Raw genomic sequence first — 23,489 nt, 5'->3', positions numbered from 1 at the left:
ATATTCGGGGAGGTGATTTCAGGGAAGATTGGAAGATCGGGGGAATGACATAATTTCCGGGGATTTTCGAGGCAAAGGCGGCGAGGAGAACGCGCGAATCAACGGGTCGGGATGTCTCGGGATTGAAGATTTAGCCTGATTTTATTTCCTTCTCTACCATTTGCTGATATCTTTTTCTTATTATATCCATTGGTTCATATATTCCACTTGAATGCATTGATGCTTTCTTTCCTGAAATTTGTGATCATCTCAGGCCAAGCTCGCGCGTTCTACAACATATAATTTCGAGATAACCCCACTATCTCAAAAGACGATAAACTTCAAATTTTGAAAAGCGACTTGGTTTTATTAAACATACACACCATGCTTCCCACGCCAGATACTTCACATGTGTCCTTTGACACCATCTACGAGCCATCCGAGGACTCATACCTCTTCCTAGACACATTGTCATCAGCATCCGAATCAAAATGGCTCTCTGAACGATTCCCAAAGAAAGAGGCATCACCACTAGTCGTCGAAGTAGGCACAGGCTCTGGCGTTGTGCTAGCTTTCACAGCCGCACAATCTCAACAGATCTTCGGCCGACGCGATATTCTCACACTAGGCACTGATGTGAACCGCAATGCTTGCATCGCAACGCAGAAGACCGCAACGACAGCCATCCAAGCAGAGCAACAGCCGTCTCCTCAATCAGTTCACATCTCTTCATTGACAGCCGATCTTTGTGCGCCTCTTCGCCCTGGCAGCGTTGATGTCCTCCTCTTCAACCCACCCTATGTTCCGACTGAGGATCTACCGCGTCTGCCTTCTGCGGCGGAAAATGACCCTGCTGTTTCAGAAGCCATGTCTCGCTCTGCCAAGTTCGATAATGACTCGTACTTCTTGTCGTTGACGTACGCGGGCGGAGCGGATGGTATGGAAACTACGGATAGACTGCTTGATGCTATTCCTGGGGTTCTGTCTGTGCGTGGTGTGGCTTATGTCTTACTCTGCAAGCAGAATCGGCCTGATGAGGTTATGGAGCGCATTCGTGGCTGGGGTGGTTGGCAGGCTGAGGCGGCGGGGTCGAGTGGGATGCAGGCTGGGTGGGAGAAATTGGTTATTGTGAGGATATGGAGAGAGGATAGCTCATGATGAATATACATAGATAATTGAACAACGATGATACCATTTGTGAAATGATGAACAGCAACCAAAAAAAATCAGATACATACACACCCAGCAACTAATTGCTTGTAGTTCACAATTGTGAAAATAATCATACCCATTCCCACTCGACGTAGCGCTCACAGCCAGTGGCGCCGGTTGCCTCGAGGATATCGAACACCTCCTAGGCGTCGTTTTTTCCAGGTCGTATTGGCCAGTGGGCCACGATTGTGTTGTTGCCCCTCATCTTCATCCCATGTTTGCTCGTGAGTTTGTCAAATCCTGTGGACTTTTTGTAATCAAGCGACAGACTCTGTAGGATACGAACAACAAGCCATAGATGTGGGTCGGCAAACCATTTTCCTAATTCGGACCTCCTTTTACTCAGGACTATATCATGCTATTAGTCGCAATTTATTTGGCATTGCATATGCGACATCAAAAATGCAATTGGTTCCCTGTCTAATTAAGTCCCCACTGCCTTCTTTAGAGAATAAAAGCATAAACGAGTTGCAGACTTCAGTGAAATATCCAGACCCCACAACTCAATGAGTCTCCACGTGCCCACGTGGGCAGCTGTCATATTACTAGGTAGATCATCCAATTTTCATAGCATGCCCAGATGGATTTGTCTTCCTTCAACATCCATTGCACCCATCAATCATCAGATTATTTCAATGTCTCCATTTCGAGTACTCCGTAGACCACCTTCTCATATATGAAAAATTTAACAGAGTGTGAGCAGATCGAGGATTGATCGAGAACGATCGACAATCGGAATCCCCCTTTTATGGCCCCCACGTCCCTAAAACAAAACGGGGCCAAGCCGGGGACGTCGAACGAGTACTCCGTAAAGACGCTTGATATGCTACCTACTCCAACGTACGGAGTACAGGGGCGGTTGTCATACTCATTGAGATCGGCGGTTTCGTGCTATGGGCGGGTCAGCACAGTGTTACATGTATACTAGCGAAGATTATGGGAAGATGATTGTGAATTATTAGAAACATTTACTGAATTTGTACGGAATTAGCAAGAAATGAACCCTAGACGGCTTGGGCATAGGTTAGGTTATCTTTGGGATATCATATCGTCTGAGGAGCTAATTGGAAATAACGTCCCCCAATCACAAAAAAAAAAAATATCATATCAGAGCTAAACAATAAATCAATGCTTGAAAATACGACTATATAGTTATGTGACTCCCATACCTACTTGTACGGAGTACGGAGTATACAGAAAGACGATAGAAGAACATACGTCAGCAGTACTTTGTACATCGTAGATTTCGCCAATTTCGCAATATTCCGAATCCTAATTAATCCCTTCCTCCAAGCCGGGTTTCGGAAACTAAAACCGAAACGTCTTGATCGAGCTATGTACACGGGATGATTCACTCGAACCCCTAAAGAGAAGGTCCTTATCGGCCAGCCACTATAAAAAGCCTTGGCAGAACTGCACTTGAGAACGTTTAACCAGAAACAGTGTTGGTCTAAAGTGCTGGATCAACAGGCTCTGGTCCCTCTAGCTAGAAGGAGACTACGGTGACAGCCTTATTGATCCAAATAGTTCGGGAACCCTGTTCCGGTATTTTGAAATACCAAAAACATTTAGAGACATCTTGGCAAGGGTCTCAGGATCGCTCATCTGTTCCAAACCTCGAAAATCCCAGACATGTGAAGATTACCTCGTGGCATGATGATTTTGTAGCATTGGCTGAAGGCTGTTGCGAGTATTGAGTATTGAGTATTGAGTACGGAGTAGACACTCATGTCTCATATTATTATTATTATTGTTAAAAAAATTATCATTTCCGCTCACTTACAGTTTCTCCCCCTGGTCTGGTCCCACTGAGATAGGCTTTTTTCATGTCTTAAATCCTCCCTTTTAGACGCAGATCACCGGAGCGAAAACCAGCGATCACGAACGTCGGCAATAACCCATGTGGTGTCCCTAATTACCTACCTATTTGGGCAAGTCGTGGTCTCAGAGTAATATTACCTTTAATTTGACGTACGACATTTTGATACTAGATTTGCTAACAAGTTGCCGGGAAGAGTAATATCTTATGTGGTCTTTTCGAGAGCAAGGCCTGAATATGGGTGTTTTAAGCGAGAACTCCAAAGCCAAATGGTACATATATCTCAGGTGCTTTTTAGTAATATGTCTCGGCCTGAATTACCAATCTCGGATGCGCTGTGTGAGATTCTGCAATCGCCGTGTCCGAGTCTTTGGAGAGTCCAACGGAAAGAGGGAAGACGTTAGAAGACACAAGAATTACAATACATGTTTAGAATAGCCCTGGGCCTATGAAAATTGAACACACCTACGATTTATGTGTTCACAAAATTGTATGATGTTTTCCGACATCTGTTTCGATATTGCTGTGGCCTAGATCATGTTGAGTTGCCTTTCCAGGCACCAAAGTCTCCCTTGGTATACGGCCATTGTTGCTCTTCGCACTCACATGACGCAGAATCATGCATTGGAGAAGGGAAAGAAGGTGGATCTAATCACAGCCGGGTCGTATATATCCATCTCTCGGGTGATTCCACAGTACTTTTGATAGCTAATGTTCAGCTACTTTTTCTGCCCAAAGCCTTACAACTCTGAGCACATGATATCGAGAAGCGCAAATTGAGAGTGGGGGGAAAATTCCCCGGTAAAATTGCTTAATTTTTTCAGTATGTCACCCACCATCCAAATCGGGACCCCTGGCCTGGGTAGTAGAAAGAAGGGACAACAGATTGTATCCCATATGATGCAAAATCAAACCGAATTTCGAAGACAGAAACAAACGCCGGGTTGTTCTCTCAGAAGAAAACAGAAAATCTAGAATCCACGTCCGCGACCACGACCGCGGGGGGACCTCCGCGCCCTCCACGGCCTCGTGGTCCGCCACGGCCACCACCGCGACCACGGTCTGTCTCCTTGCGGGCCTTGTTCTTGGGCTTGGGTGCATCGTCGACGAGGAGGGTATCAAGTGGAAGACTGTCGGGGAGAATATAATAGCGAATCGTGGATCCGCGGATGTTGATGGTGTCGAGAGAAACGGGGTCACGGCCCTTGGGGGTCATCTTGACAGCCCGGAGAGAGGTGTTCATCTGAGGAGAGACAGACACAATAGTGCCATGAAGGATTGTGCCTAGATGAGAAACTCAAGTTAGAGAACACAGTTCTTTCGCCTATTTCGAGGATTGCCATATTCGAGGGCACTTTAGGTTGGGGTTTGCGGGGATTGCGCGGGGGTTCTCACCATTCTTCAGCTCAACGGTCACCGTCTCATTGGCGCATTTCATCAAAAAGCTAAAAGGATCATTGGATGTCAGCAGGAGTGGGTTTGATGGTGCTTGGTGCGTCTAGCGGAGTTGGTGATTGCCGCGCACAATGAAGGTGATCACATACCGGACGAGTTTCATGATGGATCAGTAAGCTGCAAGCTGAGGATGGTCTCGATTTAATAAATGGTAAAGACACCAGCAGATAGCTAGAGATTGTGGGGACAAAAAACGCGTTGGTTTTGATGATGCTGTTGGTCCACAGAGTCAGAGAAGATCTGATCAGGTGAGATCGGTCACGTGATTTAAATTTCACATCGTCTTGATGTTGCGGATTTCGTTCAACACATATTCGACCTTCGCTACAATAAGCAAATTTTGTGTTAGACAATTTTATTGAAATAACAAAAATAATGACACCACCTTAGATTCACCAGCATTGAGTCATCTTCAACGAACTACTAGTTCTGATCGTCTGAGACATGTTCAACCCAGACCAATCTTCCACCAGTCCAAATGTTGAGAAATGTTGACTCGTTTCTAGGCCTCTAAGTAAAATGGGACCTTTGTTCCTCCCCAGCAGGCAATGTGACCGAAAGTAGCGAGCTCCAACGTGTCTCGCACTCGGAAATCCCCCATAAGCTCTAACGGCTTTCATGCCTTCGCACTTGATATGCAGGTGAGCGGTGTGCCAAGGTGAGATCAGTGAGAATGCTATGATTGTATTTTCCTTGCTGTGCCTCGGTTGTTGACCTGAATTTGGGCAGAGTGATATGTGCAGCGGAGCATATCTGCAGTCCTGACGGCCCCCATCACTTCACCTCTTGATTATTTTGTTTTGGGAGAAATCCCAGGAACTCACACAATAAATGGGTGTGCCAAGGCTCGGTATACGATGATTGTCAAGTCCGTTCTCTCTTGTGGACAAAATGACTAAAGGGCTTTCGGTAGGCTTACGATTTATACTAGCAGGATGAGACAGCAATGACCGATTGTTTCATCCAATAGCACAGCCTCAATCCGACATTATAACCTACTTCAAGAATGTGAGCAGGGTGTACTGAATAGTACAACCTTGTAAAAGTAGATGAGACCATCCAAATGTAAATCGGCCCCAAAGCCCCAAGGATGCAGCAAAAGAAACCGAATCAATGTAAAATAGGGCGGTATTGAAGGGGTTGGGTAAGGCCTTTCCTGGTCAAGTCTATCCTCACAACAGTGTTAGTTCCAAACCCAAGAACCTATGTTGTAATGATCGTCGTTTGTCGCAGCTTTAAAAAAGAGGGTTTAGAACATGGCCTTATTTCCTACTCCGTAATCGGCCACGAGGCACAAATGATCAACCGTGCATTAGCAGAAACCACATGTCTTGAAGCAAAGTGATACAACTGCGGATCCCCTGTGGAGTGAGCCGATCATGACCGTGCCTGGCCCTAGGGGCGATTGGATTTTTTTTGACAAGCACCCCAGTCCGAAGTAGTTTCGGGAAGTGACAAATTTCTAGGGCGCTAAATCAGAGAACAGCATATCATGATCCTGGCAAATTACAACTAGTCTTGGCTGTGTTTTTCTGTGACAAGCTCCACCATTACTTACAGCTTTGCCATTTTGATACACGGCTGCCTATAATAGTTACCCCCAAGATTCCCGATATTCGTCGATCCAAGGCCTATAATACCAGTACAGCGAACCTTGGGAGTATATCGGAGCTAAAAACGATCCGACAGCCGGACCCTACTGTACATATCCCTACCCTAGAACGGGATTATCTGGGGCTGAAAACTTAGCATTTGCCTAGGGGCGTTTAAATACTACGATATCATTTACCTAGATGGGGACTTTGGTACTTTTTAGGCTCTTCTTTTTAAAAGAGAACAAATTACTGTATACTAGTCTCCATTACAACTAACTATGGTGGTTCTCCTAGATAGGTATGGTTCATAATCAATGTAAACTCTTTTTTTTTTTTTTCCAACGGCGCGTTTTGTGGGGGCCAAGACTGATAGGGGGGGCAAGCATCGGGCCGGGGATGGTGGAACTCTTGACTTCAAGCGAGTTATTGAGCAGTTTTTTCGTATTTCCAATTTTCCCTTTTCTTTTCCAATTGAACAGGTGGAATTTCGGAGTATCTAGCCACACGCTAGACTACGGAGAGCGTCATGGCCCCCAATCCGCCCCCATTTACTATAATGGGGCTAGAATTCAATGCCCAGGCCAAGATTGTCATCTCCCCTGTTTAGTAGTATCATTACTGTACAGACTATGGCCCCCGTCGAACCAGTCCCGAATCCTTTTCCCGCATATCCTATGTTGTACCCGTCATTTGTGGGGGTCAAAAGTCCGACTCTGCTCGTGATAGTTCCCATCGGCCCACCTCATTTGAAGATCTATTTATTTTCTTTTTCTTTTTCTTTTTCTTTTTCTTTTTCTTTTCTCACTGGGCTTCTTACGGGTCAGACAGCCAACTATCTTCTATCATAGATGCAATTGAGACGGTGAACACGCGGGTAGTGGGCAGGGTACATTTTAGTAGACTCGGCACTGATCGATGCAGAGTGGCGCACAAGAAATCTCGAAGTTGGTGTTGGTTTCTGAACTTGTGGGCCAGCAACGCTACCCAAACGGGACCTTTCAGATCATAAAACGATTGCGGGGGTCACTAGGAAACACCCGTTGCTGGATAGGAGCTTTAAAATACTTCATCGCGCCCGTTCCGTGCCCCCAATTGAAATCCTCAAAAAAGCTTTTGATTTGCCCATATCGAGGGAATACTCGGACCGGGATACCAAACTGTATGTTGACTTCCTCTTATGTGTGCCGCTTTTCCCCTTATACTTGATCTTGGCCCCCTCCCACCCCCTACCGCAGTGATTGCAATCTCACAGGTCTGGGACCTATATAGTTCCTAATGTCTCCCGGAGGATCTGGCTCACAGCAACCATTTTCTTCCCGCAGGTATCAATCAAATCTGCCCAAAGTTTCGGACTCGCAATCGAACGTTGGGCTTTCGTCTCCACTAGTCCAGTCAGTGGAAACTCCCGACTTTTCACAAAGCGTTCTTCCTGGATCAGACTCTCACTTGCCCATTCAGCACATTCAGCACATTCAGAGTTCTATTTGTGCTGTGCAAAGCGGTTCGCAATCAACACAACGACTTGCACTGTCACTTCCCTCGCATCATTCAACAACGCTGGATACCAGCCCAAGTCAGCCTCATACTCTGCTGGGCTCGAACTATCCACCCACAGAGTCAACAGCGCAGTCTTCTATTGAGGACACAACTCCTATTAAAGAAGAAATTGGGTCAGAAGATCCACGGTACGTCAAGCTAAATCGCCACGAGAAATGACCCAGGTTCTATGCTGACTAGGGCATCCCCTCAACAGCGGCCTTGGCATCTCATCATACCCCATGTCAGTAGTATCAGACACTTATTTTGCTGGCCCAATGCAGCACAATACTCACCGTACGAAGTTCATCCAAATGTGGTTTCAAAAGGTGTTTACTGACGCTGTCAGAATATGCGTGGACAAATCGACCTTATCAGCCTCTGCAACCACCACCAGGACAAATGTGCCCGCCATTTTCATCTTCACATCCGTCATATCCTTCATCGAGCTATCCGATGAGTTATCCCAATCACTCAAATGGGCCGCTGCATGGATACCAACAGCAAGAACATCAATTACCGGCCTCTTATCTCGCAGCACCTGGCAATCCTTCCCGTCACAGCCAGCCTCGAAGGTAAGCCGATTGATTACCTGGCCTCGGAAAAGACTGACATTTCCAATTCAGTCCACCCATCGCTCGTCCCTACCACCATCAATCTGTTTCGGCCACTCCTTCTCAGCCCGAGCAGCCTCTCCTGACGTCGTATGTCGAATGAACCGAAGTTTAAAAGATCCAAAGATCTGGTTGCTAACTTCTATGGGTAGTCCTCCTCCTTATATGATAAACCAACCTGCCTACTACTTCCCTGACACATCAGCCATTCCGTGAGTTGAGTCGATGAACCCGAAGAATGTAATGTACTGACCGGAAACTGAAACACTAGATCGCACCCTGCCTCCATCAGCTCTCAGCCACCGTCGATGACTGCCCCCGAGTCAATGTACTCTTCGCCAGAATCAGCCGCCGCTACAGATACTGACCATCCAGTCCGAGTACTCAGCTTGCGCCCGCGACCACAATGCTGGGACCATGGCTGCAATGGTCGTGAGTTCTCAACATTCAGTAATCTCCTCCGCCACCAGCGAGAAAAGTCAGGAGTGGTGGCTAAGGCCGAATGTCCAATATGCGGTGCGGTATTTACCCGTACGACAGCACGCAATATCCATGTTGCGCAGGGCAAGTGTAAAAGCTCAGGCAGGGAATCATCCGCTGAGTAGACGACATATGCACAATTTTGATTTCGGCGTTAAAGCGAAGGCGCTCGGCTATAGCAGGTCTGGATTTCCTTATTATGCATGTGTATTTAGAGCCAAAAAAAATTCTCTGAGAGAAAAGGCTTGATGTCTTAATAGAACTCATTTCTTGGCGCAGGATAAATAGCGGACAAATATCGGCCACGTGATGCTTCTGCCCCGTGCCATTTGTGAGTCAGTTAAACTGCCACTTGCATCACAGATCAATTCAATTCTACTGCAAGAATGCCTTATGTTTCTCGAGTCTTCTTAGAGTTGCTTTATCTATCTCCATATCTGTGCTTATTACCAATACCTTTGTTACCAGTTTGAATTGTAACAGTGCCTCATGGCATCCATCTTCACCTATGACCCCGACCCACCTCGGGTGTCGTCCCCGTGGTCAACTTCGGGATCATCGACTCCTCAAATCAATGCATCTGGTAGTCGGGGTTTAGCTATCCGCACGCGTTCCAGCACCACTCTACTACGCGTCGACCCTGACTTGTTATCCAACTATGGAATATCCAAATTGGAGCCCGAGCCCCAAGAGGGTCCCACTGAGTACAAATTGCACCTTCTGCTTCGACCCAGGCGCCGCTATATCTCAATGTCGACTGGGCATGTAATAGCTGGTTCGTACCATCATAATTACCGCGTCATGCCAAGCACGTCTATCCCCGCCTCTCCGGCCTTGGAGCCAGCCCCAAGACCCATGCAAGCCAAGTCTAGTCAGAGCCGCCATCAACGACTACAAGGGTTGACTACTCAGCTATTGTGGCGTCTGCAACAGTCCTCGCCTTTTCACTCATCCACTACCTCTAACCTTGTGGTGCCCGTTCTTCCCGAGGCAGCCCTGGAATTGGGTGTGCCCTCTAAACCCGCCCGCTTGCTTCCCGGTCTTGAGGAGAGTCAAGGTGCCTTGTATGAGATCGGTGTCGGCGATGATGGTACTTTTGTTGGCCTCACGCAAGATGAGCTGGATGAGAGCATGACCAATCTACAGGCTATGGCTGCTAGTATTGGGTGTAAGGTTGAGATCCTTCGCCGAGTTGTGGTTGGCAAGTGTGAATGGGTCGAAGACTTGCCATCTGCAACTGGGGACCAAACTAAAAACAACACCGAAAGTCTCTGGGTTGCCGAGGCTCTGGTTAGTCCCGATCTTGACTTTTACAATATCTCTCCGATCAAGCCCAAGAACGACACAAAAACCGATGAACACCCAGAAATTGCCAACACGTCGGTCTTGAACGAGGATTACTCCCTCACAGCGCAGATTCGCATTTCTCTCGCAGGTCCAAGCACCGCAGGAAAGACTTCTTTGCTGGGTACATTGACTTCGTCTGCGCTTGACAATGGAAGAGGCAAAAGCAGGTTGAGTCTGCTCAAGCATCGGCACGAAATCTCATCGGGCATCACCAGTTCGGTAGCCCAGGAACTGATAGGGTACACGGAGAAGGTGCCACCAACCGTGATCAACTACGCTTCTGGTAATGTTGCCGGCTGGGATGATATTCATGCCGCTTCGAAGGGAGGTCGTTTGGCTTTTGTGTCCGATCTACCCGGCTCTGTTCGATATTTGAAATCTACCCTGCGAGGACTTGTCAGCTGGGCTCCACATTATGTGATGCTTTGCATTCCAGCCAATTGTGGCGCTGAGCCACCCAGCAGCGAACAGGCCGGAACTGAACAATCAGAAATTGATACGTGTTTGTCATATCTAGAACTTTGCCTGAAGTTAGAGGTTCCTGTGTTGATTGTCATTACCAAATTGGACGTTGCTTCCCGCAGCGGACTACGGGACAATCTTGGAAAAGTTCTATCTGCGCTTAAAACAGCTGGGCGACAACCTGCAATGCTACCTGCATCGCCTGCAGGCGACAAACCACTTGACCTTCAGCAAGTCAGCACATTGGACAGCACCCAAGTACAAAAAGTGTGCGCGGCAGCTGATGGGAATTGGGCACACACCGTACCTATCATGCTTACCAGTGCCGTGGATGGCTCTGGCATTGGAAAACTCCATGCCTTCCTTCGATCTCTTCCAATTCCCCCACGACCCTCTCAGAGAACTCTCCACATCCCTAAAGGGCTGCCAATGCCCTCTCACATCTCCGCCAATATATTTGATGTGGATGAAGTGTTTGCAATCCCTCCCTCCAAAGTCTATTCGCTAGACTCAGAGAAAGGCGGCCAAGAAAATCGCGGCATGGTTCTCTGCGGCCTAGTCCGTCGCGGGAATATTTCCATCGGCGACGAAATGATCATCGGCCCCATCTTAGTGGACGTTCCAAATGACCAAAGCAATGAGCCCCAACCACCCGGAGGGTCACTGTCCCGCAGTGGGCCCGGCCCGACGGGTGATTTCCCGGCATCCTTCCCGCAGAACTCATTGTCCGGCAAAGATTCACAAGCAAGATGGCAGCGTATCCGCGTTGTCAGTGTAAGAGACCTTCGACTTCCTGTCCGCCGCCTAATCAGAGACCAAGTCGGAACAATCGGAATTGAACCCATCGGCATTTCAGAGGATGGCCGTCTACCACGTTTCGGCCGGATCCGCAAGGGCATGATCCTCTCAAACTTCCACGCCCCACTATCGTCCTCGCCTGGCACCTCGCCTGGCTCCTCGTTATTAGCGCTACCCTTCCACACAGGCTTTACTGCCACCTTCCGATCTACCGAGTTCTCGGCTCCAAATTCACCTCCACTCTTGCTTGGCGGTAACGCTATTGCATACATCGCCAACATTCGAGCTACTGTCCGGGTCATTTGCATGGCGTTAACTGGGACTGGCGAGGAGCTATCTTCCGAACCGCCTTCTCCGTCGGAACCCGAATTCTTCAGCTTTGACGGCGATTCTCATTCTCCTAGTGAGAAATCAAACAGCAATCCTACAACAAATAATATCGTAGACGGCGCAGGTGATGCAGTTCGCCGCCGCCCTTCGGCGACAGATATCAGCAAAGTAATGTCTGGCGTTTCGTCTGCCTCCATTGTTGGAGCTGCTTCTTCTGCAGAAGCGCTGAAAGAGGACGTCAAGATTACCTTTGCGCTGGTGTCGTCTGTTGAATGGGTGGAACTTGGGTCTCAGGTTCTCGTTATGCCTGGTGTCTCCATAGCCTCGCAATCTGGGGCCACGGTAGCATCTGCACCTGGCTCTAGCTCTGCGTCTGGGACGGCGTCAATGTCAGGGTTAGAAGGGTTTGTGGGGACTGTCTGTGAGGTTGTTCCTGGGAGAGTTCCAGTTGCGGAGAGCTAGACTGAAGTCTTGCAATTATCTCACGGCAATTGATGGCATAGTTCTTTTCTATTATTTGTGAGCGTTTTTTTTTCTTTTTTGAGCCCTTGACCCAGCACCAGCCATCTACTTTCAGTGTTCATAGCGGGTTTGTTTTTCTTTTCATTTTCATGTTTGTCAATATCTGGACTGCGTCGTCACTAGGAGTTGTCAATATAGGACACATTTACAGAAGTTCCAATGGCTGAAGGGTGCAATATCATTGTCCTAAGAAAGTGTTGTCGTAAGCAATTGACTAGGTTACTATGGATTGTCTTGTATTCTCGTCTTGAGCGCACCGACCCGCCCAAAAGCAAGACACAAGGCAAATCGGTTGGCAGCAACGCAAACGGTCCAACTTGATGGCAAGCAAAGCCCGCGGAAAGCTGGTCCACGGCATATAGTTTCTTAATAAGGCAGGCCATCCCCCAAACACAAGCGATCAAGAACGCGCAGTGTGCCGTCGGATCCGCTTCCGAATCATCTCTATCCCATTGCAATATCTTTTTTGACTTGGGTATTTCCATCTCTGTTGATCAAGCGCCATCAAGACGCTCGAATTGACGCCAGCCCTATCCACAATTTCATCGGAGGACTGCGTTTCTGGTATTTGCGTGATTTGGCACATTATCCACCTTTGCGCTGGTCGTTGGGGATACTGGGATGGCGAGAGAAGGTGCTAGTCGATCCGATGGTAGCACTGGCATTGCGAAGTTCAATCTTCTTGCGCTCCATCTCGAGCTAGATTGCACAGCGTTAGCTCTATTTGTTTTGCGACTGATGACTGAGGATAATTAGGCAACTTACCACCTTGCGCACTCGAGCAAGAGCAGCCGTATCACCCTCCACAATCGAGCGACAATCATCAACGCGGTAAGGAGCAGCAATTGTCACAGCATCGGCGACGATAATGTTGTGGCCGTTCCATCGCGCAGGCATAGTGCGGCTGAAAGCATCGAACAGGTCCTGAGCCTGAGTAGTGACGCCCTTACCACGACGCGCCTCACGGTCAAGCGCTTCACCGATGGCCTTTGACTCGCGGGCCTTGAGCGCACGGGTGTCGAGTGCCTGGATGGTGGGTTGTGCATCGGTGAACGAGGACGAGCTGGAGTTCGAGGGCGGGGCGAGGGCGAGGATCTGGAGATTCTGGATGCGCGAGATGGGGATCACACGGTAGTCGCCGTTCTGCGCCTGTTTTGCGTCTTCGGGGTTGGGTGCGGGGGCCGTGTTGATGGCCACGAGATTGGTGATCGGGCATGCCGTGAACAGTGTACCTTCGAAAATCGATTGGATTGGCTGCGCAGTCGTAACACGCACGCTAAAACACGAGAACGGAATAAGTCAGCGCCTGCGACTTTGTATACACCATCGCTAGCAGATAAGACTCACCGGGCACCGATCGCCCCGCTCAGTGCTGCCTCCAAGGGCACGATGGGTGTCGCCATCCCGGGGCCTACTGCGTTACCAGATTGTTTCTGCGCAGAGGCCTTTACTGAAACCTGGCGCTTGTTCTCCGCCATAGACCTATAGCTCTAGCCTCCACGTATGAGCTGCTCGGCGACCGATAGGCTGATCCCCTTCAGATGAAAGAGAGTCCCGTTGACTGTTCGTAGCGCAGTAGTCAAGTCCTATATGACGGGGTCAGGACATTGGAAGCAGATTAGCACAAGTTGAAGTCGGCTTGCCCTGCGAGGAGCTATTGCACCCCGGATTGTTGGTCGAGGGTGGGCTGGACGGTGCTGTCAATCGGCTCCTCTGTTGAGAAACGAGCGTGGCTCAAGCGGAGCAGGCAAACTGGTACAACCCCAGATGAAGAGAACAGAAAACAAGCACCACACCCAAACCAGGAATTTATGGAAGAACAATGGGCTCGAGGGCTCGCGATTAGATGGCAGGGTCGACGTTGCACGAATGCCCTTTTGGGTTTAGTGCCAACAGACGATTACTTCATCGTCGCCTCAGGCAACAATCAATATAAAACAACATAGATCAGGGCCTCATCCAGTGATTCTATTGTGAATAGAGTGTTGAAACATAATATTTCTTGTTATAGGGTTGGAAAATTATACCCCAGCATTACTGATTGGACCAACTCCCAATGTACCTACACAAGAATAGTCGGCCGCTTATGCGGCCGTGTCGAGTCTTGGTAATATTTTTCGGTAGTCTTCTCAGATGGTCTTTTAGATGTCTTTTTAGATGTCTTTTTTGGTGGTCTTTTCGGATTCCTCTCAGTCTTTTCAGATGTCTGTTTTCATAGATATTCTCTCCCCTTTCTCTGTTTGTTAGCTAGAGGGCAGAAAAAGGGGGGGAAAGCATACTTTGTGTAAGAAACACCCCAAGTAAGAATACTATTTGAAGTAGCAGTAGGAAAACCGTCACTGGGGACTGAAAGGTTCTACGCAAATTCAGTAAGCAAGGCGACCGTTCGGTTGGCAAACTGTCAGAAAATTCTTGGCTCCCTGCAGTTGCTTGATTTCAAAGAGCCTGGTCGTCTAAATGCCATCAGTTTCACATGTTTCGCTCCTGTATGACCTCTTCACACTTAGATTAGCAATAGACATTCCCTCTTGTTTTCCTTTTCTCTTTTGTTTTTTTTTCTCTTGGCTTGTTCCCGATTATGACTAGCACGAGATTGGTTAGGAGTTGACGGATATGGTGGATTGAATTTTGTTGCATCAGGCTTCTTTTGCATTTCTCTATATCGCATGTCTCGTTTTGTTTTTTGAGCACCATTTTTTGGTTTTTCAAAATTTCTTGTCTCTCCTCATTATATACTTTGCAAGCAATTGATCCGCTCCGCATTCTATGCCATAGTTGTCAAGTGGGAACAGTGTTCTGTGCCCGATGTCGAAGACGTCACTGTGTCATCAAACACGAGGGCATCAAACTCCATAGTTGATCGACTTGACAGAATAACGAGAACCACCATTTAAAATACGTTTCAATCTTCCGAGGAGTACCATGCTTGGTAAACTATATTAATATTTCACGGGAAAAACTTGCCAGGGTAAAGTTACTTGCGCGGAGCACCCAACACCGCTTGGTGGTGTTTAAGCATATTTGGCACAAATACTTATAGCAACATCTCTGCCAAAACTATTTGAACCTCACACCTTCGAGCGAACCTTCCACAACGACCCCTCCCGACTATTTTCTACAGTCACAGGACGTCCTTTTTCTGAGCTCACTCACCATGGTTGAACACAATGCTTCTTCACTTGAATACTTCCTTCAGGAGCCAGTCGACTATGTCATTGTGGGTGGCGGAACATCGGGGTTGGTACTTGCTGCACGTCTGACAGAAAATCCAAAAGTGACTGTTGGGATCCTTGAAGCTGGTAAATCCCAACTAGGTGAAAGTGACGTTGAGAGTACAGTTGGATTTGGGAAGATACTCCACAATCCTGAGTACGACTGGACATTCAAGACCATTCCTCAAGTACGAACTTCAAATATCTTAGTTATGTTGGCACTGCGCTTACCTTCATGTGACTGCAGAAAAATAACGCGAATACTGTACATCATCTAGCAAGGGGGAAGATGCTCGGCGGCTCCAGTGGGATCAATTTCATGGCATATGTCCGGCCTACCTCTGAAGACATCGATTCCTGGTCCACCCAGGCGCCTGGATGGACTTGGAAAGCGCTGGACCCTTACTTCCAGAAGAGTGAATCAATTTTGCCGGACAATGGCTCCCGTGAGCGGCCAAAATACCTCACCGAGGACACTCGCTGTCATGGTGATTCCGGGCCCATACAGGTCTCGTGGCCGACCTGGACGCCTGCGATTGAAGTGGATGTGATGAAAGCCTTGAGCAATGTCACTGGAACTTCTCAACTGGAAAACCCATACAACGGCCGACATCTTGGGTTTTCTCCTCATTTATCAACGGTCGATCGTCGTTTTGGAAAGGTTTCACGGAGCTATGCAGCTACTGGCTATTTAGAACTATGCAGAGATCGTCCAAATCTGAAGATTCTGACAGAGGCTTCGGCAACCCAGATTTTATTGGACAAATGCCCGGTGCGTGCTCGAGGGGTTAAATTCCGGTATGAAGGTCGTGAGCATGAAATTTTTGCCAAGCATGAGGTTATTCTATCCGCTAGCACGATACAAAGCCCACGGCTACTGGAGTTGTCAGGAATTGGTAATTCTGAGATCTTGCGATCGGCGGGTGTTCTTGTCAGGTTGATCTTCCTTGCGTTGGCGAAAACCTTCAGGAACATCCTTTAAGCTGCGTGACATACGAACTGACAGATGCACCGGACCATGTGTTGTTGGATTCGCTTCTTGTGAAATCCGATGTCTTGGAGGCCAACGTGAAACGGCTCTTGGAATCGCAAGATGGACTGTTATCCGGTATCACGGGATTGGTCGGCTTTGCGCCATATGCCTCAAATGTTCCTGAAACGTTGATGAACTCAACGATCGATGAGATTGTTGCATCCCATGCGTCGCCTATGGCGGAATATTACCGAGAACAAAGCGAACGTATCATACGTCTGCTACGTGATCCTCAGTCCCCAGTCATTGAGATGACTGGGATACCCTGCAATTTCGACATATCTGCGGGCCATAGCGACCAGAGTCGGCTGGTGGCTGGCCCTCCATCAGGGTCCAACGATTGCTATACGGTGCTCGTGGCCTCTGTGTACAACATGTCGAGGGGTAGCACGCACATTGTGACCTCCTCCGCCGTTGGAGCAGATTCCTACGATGAAAAACCCCGTATTGATCTAGCATTTCTAGAACACCAGGCCGACGTCAACATACTGGCGGCCGGGTTGACGTTGGCTAACCGCGCATTTCTCCGGGAGGACCTGTCCAAGAGAATAAAGCGGAGAGTAACGCCGCCACCTGATGTTGATCTCGAGGATGAAACACAAGCACAAGAGTACATCAGGCGGAATATTATGATGTTTAATCATAACCTGGGAACCTGCGCAATGGGCCGAGTCGTCGATGAACGCCTCCGCGTTAAAGGAGTTGCAGGTTTGCGTATTGTGGATTGCAGCGTAATACCTGATCAGATCAGTGCCAACACCATGGCAACAGTTTACGCGCTGGCTGAGCGTGCTGCAGATCTTATCAAGGAAGACTTCGGTCTAGGCTTGTCTTGAGAAACCATCCACTGGTGGAGAGAGGGGAGGGTCGAGTGTAACAAACGTCGCAGATCTCTATTTTTTAAATCCTTCTGATTTCTCTTAAAAACAATACAAACATGGTGGAGCATTCTCAGTAATTTACCTCGACTAGGAGTGGCTGCCTATTAGGTTGCCACTCCGCTAGGCAGAAGGGAGGTGAGCTAGCTTGATCTCTCCCCATGGCTTGAATTGAAAATATCACACTTGTACCTCAATTCGGGGTTTCAACTGGTTATAGAGGCACGCTGGAGAGCCGGCCACGAACCTTGCCGATCGACCTTTCTCGCCCACGCGTACCAACAAACCTCGATAATGGCTCCTCTCGGGCTCCCTGGATATCGCTCCACCGCTGCATACTGTTTCGACGAAGAACAGGCCGACGGCATTATTCGAACCACCGCCTACCATCGCAGAGACTTTTGCCTTGCTGTGATTTGGTACTCGCCTCGTGAACACTTCGTGATTCGTTCATCAATAGCGACGCCCTTCGACCAGACTGCAAATGCTGGATTCGGGGCCCTCGATCGATTACCCCTCGAGCTATTGTATAACACGTTTTTCCACATGGATATGCAGTCTCTATTCAAGTTTCGACAAATAAATCGCATGTCAAGAAAGATGGTAGACTGTCTCAACCAGTATGAACTGGTAGCTACGCATGGATTGAACCTTTTCTGCACCTTGTTACGAACGCGACTTGCTAGCCGCATTTCTCTCTTGGACTTTTACAACGCACTATGTACGAAGGCTTGTACCCTTTGTGGCGAATTTGGTGGATTCATATCCCTCCCATCCTGGACACGGTGCTGTTTCAAATGCCTCCAAGAGGCTCCAGAAACCCAAGTACAGACTCTTGCCTCTGCCCGAAAGCAATTTCACTTGACTCAAGTTGAATTAGACCGATTAACCTCATTTAAGACCTTGCCTGGAATATACACTATGGAGGAATCTAAATACAAACGCCGTATTGCGATTGTTTCTTCTCATCAAGCTATGCTGGCTTCCAAAAGGCAATCGCATGAACCTACGCAAGCTCAGCCATCCAACCCCGAAAGAAACAACAAATTCAACTTTATGGGGTCGTGCGCGCTTTCATATTACGATAAACAAAATGATAAGATCGAAGATGGAATTTCATGTGTCGGGTGTCAACTTAGCCTTGAAAAAAAACTCCTCGGCAATAGTGCCGAGAATGGCACTGGGCCCGAAAAATGGGCATTTGACGTCCGAGATAAAGTGTATTCGCGAGCCGGCCTTTTGGAACATTTTAGATGGTGTGAACAGGCACAGCTCCTATGGACATCGAGCGATGAAGGTAAAATTATGCCACCCGACCTGTTTTCTCATCGTTTCGCGTACAACAAACTTCAATTCATGACAGACAGTTGAGGACGAGAGAAAAGAAGAAGCCCGGGGTGGAGGTCACTGTAACTTGAGAAAGAGTGACGAAATCAGGAAGAGTGATGAAATGAGAGAGAGTGGTGAATTGGGAGTGTGGTGAATTGGGTGTGTGGTCGACTATGGGCGGTAGCAAATTGAGTATATCGCCAGAGTCCCTACGTCTCCCACTTCGGAAAACACAGATGCAGCCTCGGAACATTGAACAACTCGCTGCATAAGCATGGGAGGTTGATACAGGCGAGCTGGATTCGCAAAAGCAGAGTGATATTATCTATATGTAGATTAAACTATATATTTCATTACATGATTTTATACATTGTAGGTATGTTATTCCCATCCCAGATTTTCTAGCAAACCATTGAAATAAATTGAATTTATTATCCCTTAGTTTTAAAGAAATCATGAACAAAATAATCACTTAAAATACGTTATCATATAAAATTGTTGAAATGGGAAAGGAGGGAGTATTAAGACTTCGTGTATCGAGGATTTTCATTCCCTAGCAGAAAGCACATCCGAAGTATTCTAAACCGTTTAAAGAATTAAAAAAAATGTTTCTGGTGGCATGGCCGAGTGGTCTAAGGCGGCAGGTTCGTCATCCGAACTGGATGTTAATCGGGCCTCGCACTAACTATTATATCGCAGACTTAAGTCACTAAATTTAGTGAGAATTCTGTTCTCGAAAGAGGCGTGGGTTCGAAACCCACTGCCACCAATATCTTTTTTTTGACCCCCATAGTTATTAACCAATATCTTGCAAAAAGCAATCTATATGTAATAGACAGAGTATCATTTTATCATGTCTCCCTTGTCACCCACCCCTCGGGTCACGTGCCAACGGACGCCTCCAAGATGTTCCTATGGTAGTCTCGACCGCCTAGCTCACCGCCGATTTTTTCATGGCCTACTTACTCTGTACAAAACATTTAAGATCAACCTAATATATACTTAAATTATGCTCCCTCATTTTGTATCTTAACTATTAACTATAATAGTTCAATAAAAAAAAGATATGCAACCTGTGGGAATCGAACCCACGCCACTTTCGTGACCAGAATGCTCCACTGAATCAGTGAAAGAGGTAACTCTTGAGTCTGTGATATGGTTAGTGGAAATTCAGATTCATTTAAAGAAATGATGACTAACCTGGCGCCTTAACCGCTCGGCCAAAGTTGCGAGTACGGGTATTTTTAGATCTAGTTTGTCGTTCCTTAAGGATCTACACTTAATAGTGACCTCTTATATAGCTTGAAGAACTTAAACTTATTCGACTTCTACAGGAAGAATTAGACTTAATAGTGACCTCTATATAACTTAAAGAACTTGAACTTACTCGACTTCTATAGGACTTAGAAGGATGTTTTAGATCTAGTTTCCTTAAGTATCTAGACTTAATAGTGACCTATATAAAACTTAAAGAACTTGAATTTTTCGACTTCCATGAATTACCTCTCTAATAAACATTCTGGTCTCGAAATAGGTGTGCGTGAGGCGTGATCCATTCAGACCGGATATGCTGTTTAATTTTTATTAGTATTACATGCCATTTTAGTAAATGATAAAGCTTACAATTTAATATCTCCGCGCCTCTATCTCCTTTGTTTATAATTCATCGCTATCTCTATACAGAACAAGATCGGGCGTATCCCATTTGTCCAGTATCTCTTTAAAGAGCTCATATCGAACAATTCAAGTAGTCGAGATGCGCACAGTCTTCCTCATAGGTCCCCGCTCGGGTCCTGCCATGGGTCTTTCATTGTGAAGTCGGTAAGACCCCTAGGGAAGGTGAGGATTCATCCAAGTGTATCTGCCGAAATATCGCAGTTGAGCAAGGCAAGGTCTTTGAGAGCTGTGTAGCAAAATGCTGGGGGTGTAAGGATTCAAATTCGGCGCCTTGGATGTGGAGCTTTTCGAGCTGTTCTATGTAGAAAATAATCGCGTTCGAACCAAGCACCCATTCCTTTAATCCCGACCTCTAAAGGCTACTCCGAGATACACTAGGTAATATTAGCCTTTTACTTACTCCCTTAGGTCGGATTCTAGGACTTGTACGACTGTAGCCTCTATCCCGCTTATTAAGTGTGGGACTTAATCTCGACGTTATATAAAGCTGTTAGAAACCTATCGGCGGAAAATCCCTTTTTATAAGACTATATATATTTCACCAGCACGAGCCTAAGTGTCGGCCATTATGATCAAACGTATCAGCAGTAAAAAAAAGAAAATAGAAAATGGAAACTTCAGAACTTCAATTTCATTTAAAGTAGAGTGTGTGTTATATATATGATGGTTTGAGTTTAAAGAGGAGGAGTTTTGGTAGGAAGAGCTAATGAAGACACACTTCTAGGAGCAAGAGAGGAAGAAGAATCAAGATCCGAGTATTGAAACTGCTCATTGCCATAAAGCCTTTATACTTTATAAAGACAACCTTAGAAAGAGAGGTCTGACCAACTAGAGCAAGCAAAGCCTCGTTGCCTAGACCCCCAAAGCCTGCATATCGGCCATTGTTAAACGTAAAGGCAGGAAAAAAATAAAAGAGAGAAATAAAGAAACCCAAGATTTCTCAATATCTGCTGGCAGCGTTGTTCAACCATTGCCTGGTTTTTCTTTTTATTAGTGTCATATTCAATCTTGGTATATGATAGAGCTTACAGTATGGCATCTCTCTCGACGCCGGCGGCACTAGCGGTGGATAGGGCTTGCTTCGGCCCCGTGGAAAGCACCGCGGTAGCCCCCACGGCCACGGTTACCACGAGCGCTAGGCGTACAGTGAAGTTTGACGGCGAGTCAATGTAAGGTTGCCCTCCGTCATAGAAAGCACCATAGAAGCCACGTGCACACTGCCACGGTGTTCCGAAAGAAATGAAAAAAAGCCCCGCAGGCCAAAGAATATTCGTTGGTGAGGATATTTGCTTAAGGGAAAAATATTGACAAGGTATGAAGCAGGTAAAGGCGAGGTGCATCGAATAGAGAGGCACAGACCGAAGGTGTACGTCGACGGAGAGGTACTGATGGGTTTCTACGAGGAAGCAGAAACCTATAAATATGCTTCTATGTATGAAGAGATTAGACAATTTTACAATTTCATTTCTGGCACTATTGCAAGATTTCCTTACACACTGTATAGTTCCTCTGTGTACTATTTCAACATATTATCACTTAGTTTTAAAGAAATCATGAATAAAATAATAAGTTAAAAATATGTTGTTATACAAATTTGTTGAAATGGAAAAGGAGGGAGTATCAAGACTCAGAGATTTTCTAAGGACAATATATCAAGACTCGGCGTTTCTCGAGGATTTTGATTCCTCAAGTAAACAGGAATCATATTGAAGCTATCTTGAACCGTTTAAAGAATATAAAAAGTTTCTGTATGCTGCTATTCCTGAAGGGCCAGATATGACAATGCATAACAAGGAACATAGAACAACAAAATGACAGAAGAACAACAAACAACGAATAAAGAACGACGAACAAAATAACAAAGATTAAAGCACAATAGAACAATAACAAAACAACAAAAACCCAATACCAACAAAACAAAGAATAGAAGAACAAAATAATCAATAATAAAACAAACCAAAAAAAAAAGAGTAAAAGAACAAAATCAAGCCTCTCCGGCGGCATCTCCTTCAGCATCCTCAAACACCCGAGGCTCGAAGTTATCTATATATTATTTTATATTAGTAAAGTATCATTCAATAGGGATGATCCCTGATATGTATCAAGTATAAGAAGAGGAAAGGAAAGGAAAGGAGACATACCTAGCCCGTCCATCTCGATATCAACCTTGTCCTCATCTAGAATCTCTTCCACCGTACGAATATCTCCGCCCTCGTCTTGGCCGTTCTCTCGGCCATTTGGGGCCTCTTGGTGGCCCTCGACGGGCCCTTCCTGTTCTTCGTCCAGGCCCTCAAGTGCCCGGATGTGACCGTGATGGATGGGGTTTGGGGCCCCATGGAAAGCACCGCGGCCGCCCCCACGCCCGCGGCCACCACGGGCACCAAGTGTACCGTGAAGTTTGACGGCGAGTCAATGCGAAATGTGGGGGACCGTTTTAAGGTGTAAGAAAGAAATAAAGATGGGGCCACAAGCCAAGGATACTGATTGATTGGGTAGATGCTTGTAGGAAGAATATTCTAAGGTTGACCGAGTGAGTGGGTGCCTTTTATAGACAACCTTGGAAAAGACGGCCAAAAACGACCACCAAAAAAGACATCTAAAAAGTCATCTAAAAAGAAGGGAACAGGAATGATTCAGGCAAGAGTCAACAAGCGAGCATCTCTTTTCCTGGGGAATCTGGTTGCTCTTCAGAGGAATGGTGCCTCCGAGTTCTTCCTATTCGGGATTAGTATGGGCTTGTCTCTTTGTCCGTGGCATTTTGAGTACAAGGATGAAATCTCAGGGAGAACGAGTGATTGGTTTTGGCCCAAGTGCTGGTGCTTGACATATATATGGGATGGAATAGCTAGCAAGTCCTACAGTATCGTGCCTATATGATCTCTAGCAAAGTATAAGCCAAAGTTCAAACGGATAGCCATTCGAACTACGTCTAGGGCCGATATAAAACAGATACATAGAACTCCGGGTCTACAAGTAGTATGCTATATGAATGAATTTTGATAGATTGCACATATCTCTATAAGATTTCTAAAAGCAACAAATCTATAATGACCAAAAATCAATGTATCGACATGTCATGGAAGACCAAGACCAAGAAGCTATGCTCGTGAACTTTTAATCATGGCAAGTCAGCAGAGTGGTATCATCAAAACAAAGACAAAGACATTCCGAGAAATATGATATAGGTAGAAGGTATTTTCAAGAAAGGAAC

General features: G+C 46.6%; 8 protein-coding genes across 8 annotated transcripts; 6 read left to right on the top strand and 2 right to left on the bottom strand.

Annotated features, from left to right (window-relative positions):
* Positions 1 to 363: 363 nt before the first annotated feature.
* On the top strand, positions 364 to 1,137 carry N7471_010160 (S-adenosylmethionine-dependent methyltransferase; the record flags this gene model as incomplete). The annotated part of the gene is made up of 1 exon (XM_057282879.1): positions 364 to 1,137. One exon carries the CDS (start codon positions 364 to 366, stop codon positions 1,135 to 1,137), a length of 774 nt encoding a protein of 257 aa, XP_057133762.1.
* Positions 1,138 to 3,402: 2,265 nt separating this feature from the next.
* N7471_010159 (mRNA splicing protein SMD1) lies at positions 3,403 to 4,672 on the bottom strand. The gene is made up of 3 exons (XM_057282878.1): positions 4,555 to 4,672; positions 4,406 to 4,455; positions 3,403 to 4,294 (listed from the first exon to the last, which is right to left on the bottom strand). Exons 1-3 carry the CDS (start codon positions 4,566 to 4,568, stop codon positions 3,963 to 3,965), a joined length of 396 nt encoding a protein of 131 aa, XP_057133761.1. The 5' UTR covers positions 4,569 to 4,672; the 3' UTR covers positions 3,403 to 3,962.
* Positions 4,673 to 7,335: 2,663 nt separating this feature from the next.
* On the top strand, positions 7,336 to 8,815 carry N7471_010158 (uncharacterized protein; the record flags this gene model as incomplete). The annotated part of the gene is made up of 6 exons (XM_057282877.1): positions 7,336 to 7,745; positions 7,814 to 7,893; positions 7,946 to 8,171; positions 8,223 to 8,300; positions 8,363 to 8,422; positions 8,482 to 8,815. 6 exons carry the CDS (start codon positions 7,336 to 7,338, stop codon positions 8,813 to 8,815), a joined length of 1,188 nt encoding a protein of 395 aa, XP_057133760.1.
* Positions 8,816 to 9,179: 364 nt separating this feature from the next.
* On the top strand, positions 9,180 to 12,089 carry N7471_010157 (uncharacterized protein; the record flags this gene model as incomplete). Its single annotated transcript, XM_057282876.1, has 1 exon — positions 9,180 to 12,089. The coding sequence occupies one exon, from the start codon at positions 9,180 to 9,182 to the stop codon at positions 12,087 to 12,089; it is 2,910 nt and encodes a 969-aa protein (XP_057133759.1).
* A 645-nt stretch (positions 12,090 to 12,734) lies between these two features.
* Positions 12,735 to 13,627, bottom strand: N7471_010156 (anticodon-binding domain-containing protein; the record flags this gene model as incomplete). The annotated part of the gene is made up of 3 exons (XM_057282875.1): positions 12,735 to 12,848; positions 12,915 to 13,425; positions 13,497 to 13,627. The coding sequence occupies 3 exons, from the start codon at positions 13,625 to 13,627 to the stop codon at positions 12,735 to 12,737; spliced, it is 756 nt and encodes a 251-aa protein (XP_057133758.1).
* A 1,676-nt stretch (positions 13,628 to 15,303) lies between these two features.
* Positions 15,304 to 17,230, top strand: N7471_010155 (GMC family oxidoreductase; the record flags this gene model as incomplete). The annotated part of the gene is made up of 3 exons (XM_057282874.1): positions 15,304 to 15,549; positions 15,609 to 16,297; positions 16,345 to 17,230. 3 exons carry the CDS (start codon positions 15,304 to 15,306, stop codon positions 17,228 to 17,230), a joined length of 1,821 nt encoding a protein of 606 aa, XP_057133757.1.
* Positions 17,231 to 17,566: 336 nt separating this feature from the next.
* Positions 17,567 to 18,643, top strand: N7471_010154 (uncharacterized protein; the record flags this gene model as incomplete). The annotated part of the gene is made up of 1 exon (XM_057282873.1): positions 17,567 to 18,643. The coding sequence occupies one exon, from the start codon at positions 17,567 to 17,569 to the stop codon at positions 18,641 to 18,643; it is 1,077 nt and encodes a 358-aa protein (XP_057133756.1).
* A 3,731-nt stretch (positions 18,644 to 22,374) lies between these two features.
* On the top strand, positions 22,375 to 22,723 carry N7471_010153 (uncharacterized protein; the record flags this gene model as incomplete). Its single annotated transcript, XM_057282872.1, has 2 exons — positions 22,375 to 22,383; positions 22,460 to 22,723. 2 exons carry the CDS (start codon positions 22,375 to 22,377, stop codon positions 22,721 to 22,723), a joined length of 273 nt encoding a protein of 90 aa, XP_057133755.1.
* Between the last annotated feature and the right edge of the window lie 766 nt (positions 22,724 to 23,489).

Source organism: Penicillium samsonianum, assembly GCF_028829775.1.
Source record: "Penicillium samsonianum strain IBT 33392 chromosome Unknown utg000005l_segment0_segment0, whole genome shotgun sequence".
NCBI classification, from domain to species: domain Eukaryota; kingdom Fungi; phylum Ascomycota; class Eurotiomycetes; order Eurotiales; family Aspergillaceae; genus Penicillium; species Penicillium samsonianum.
This window is presented reverse-complemented; position numbering and strand designations above follow the sequence as displayed.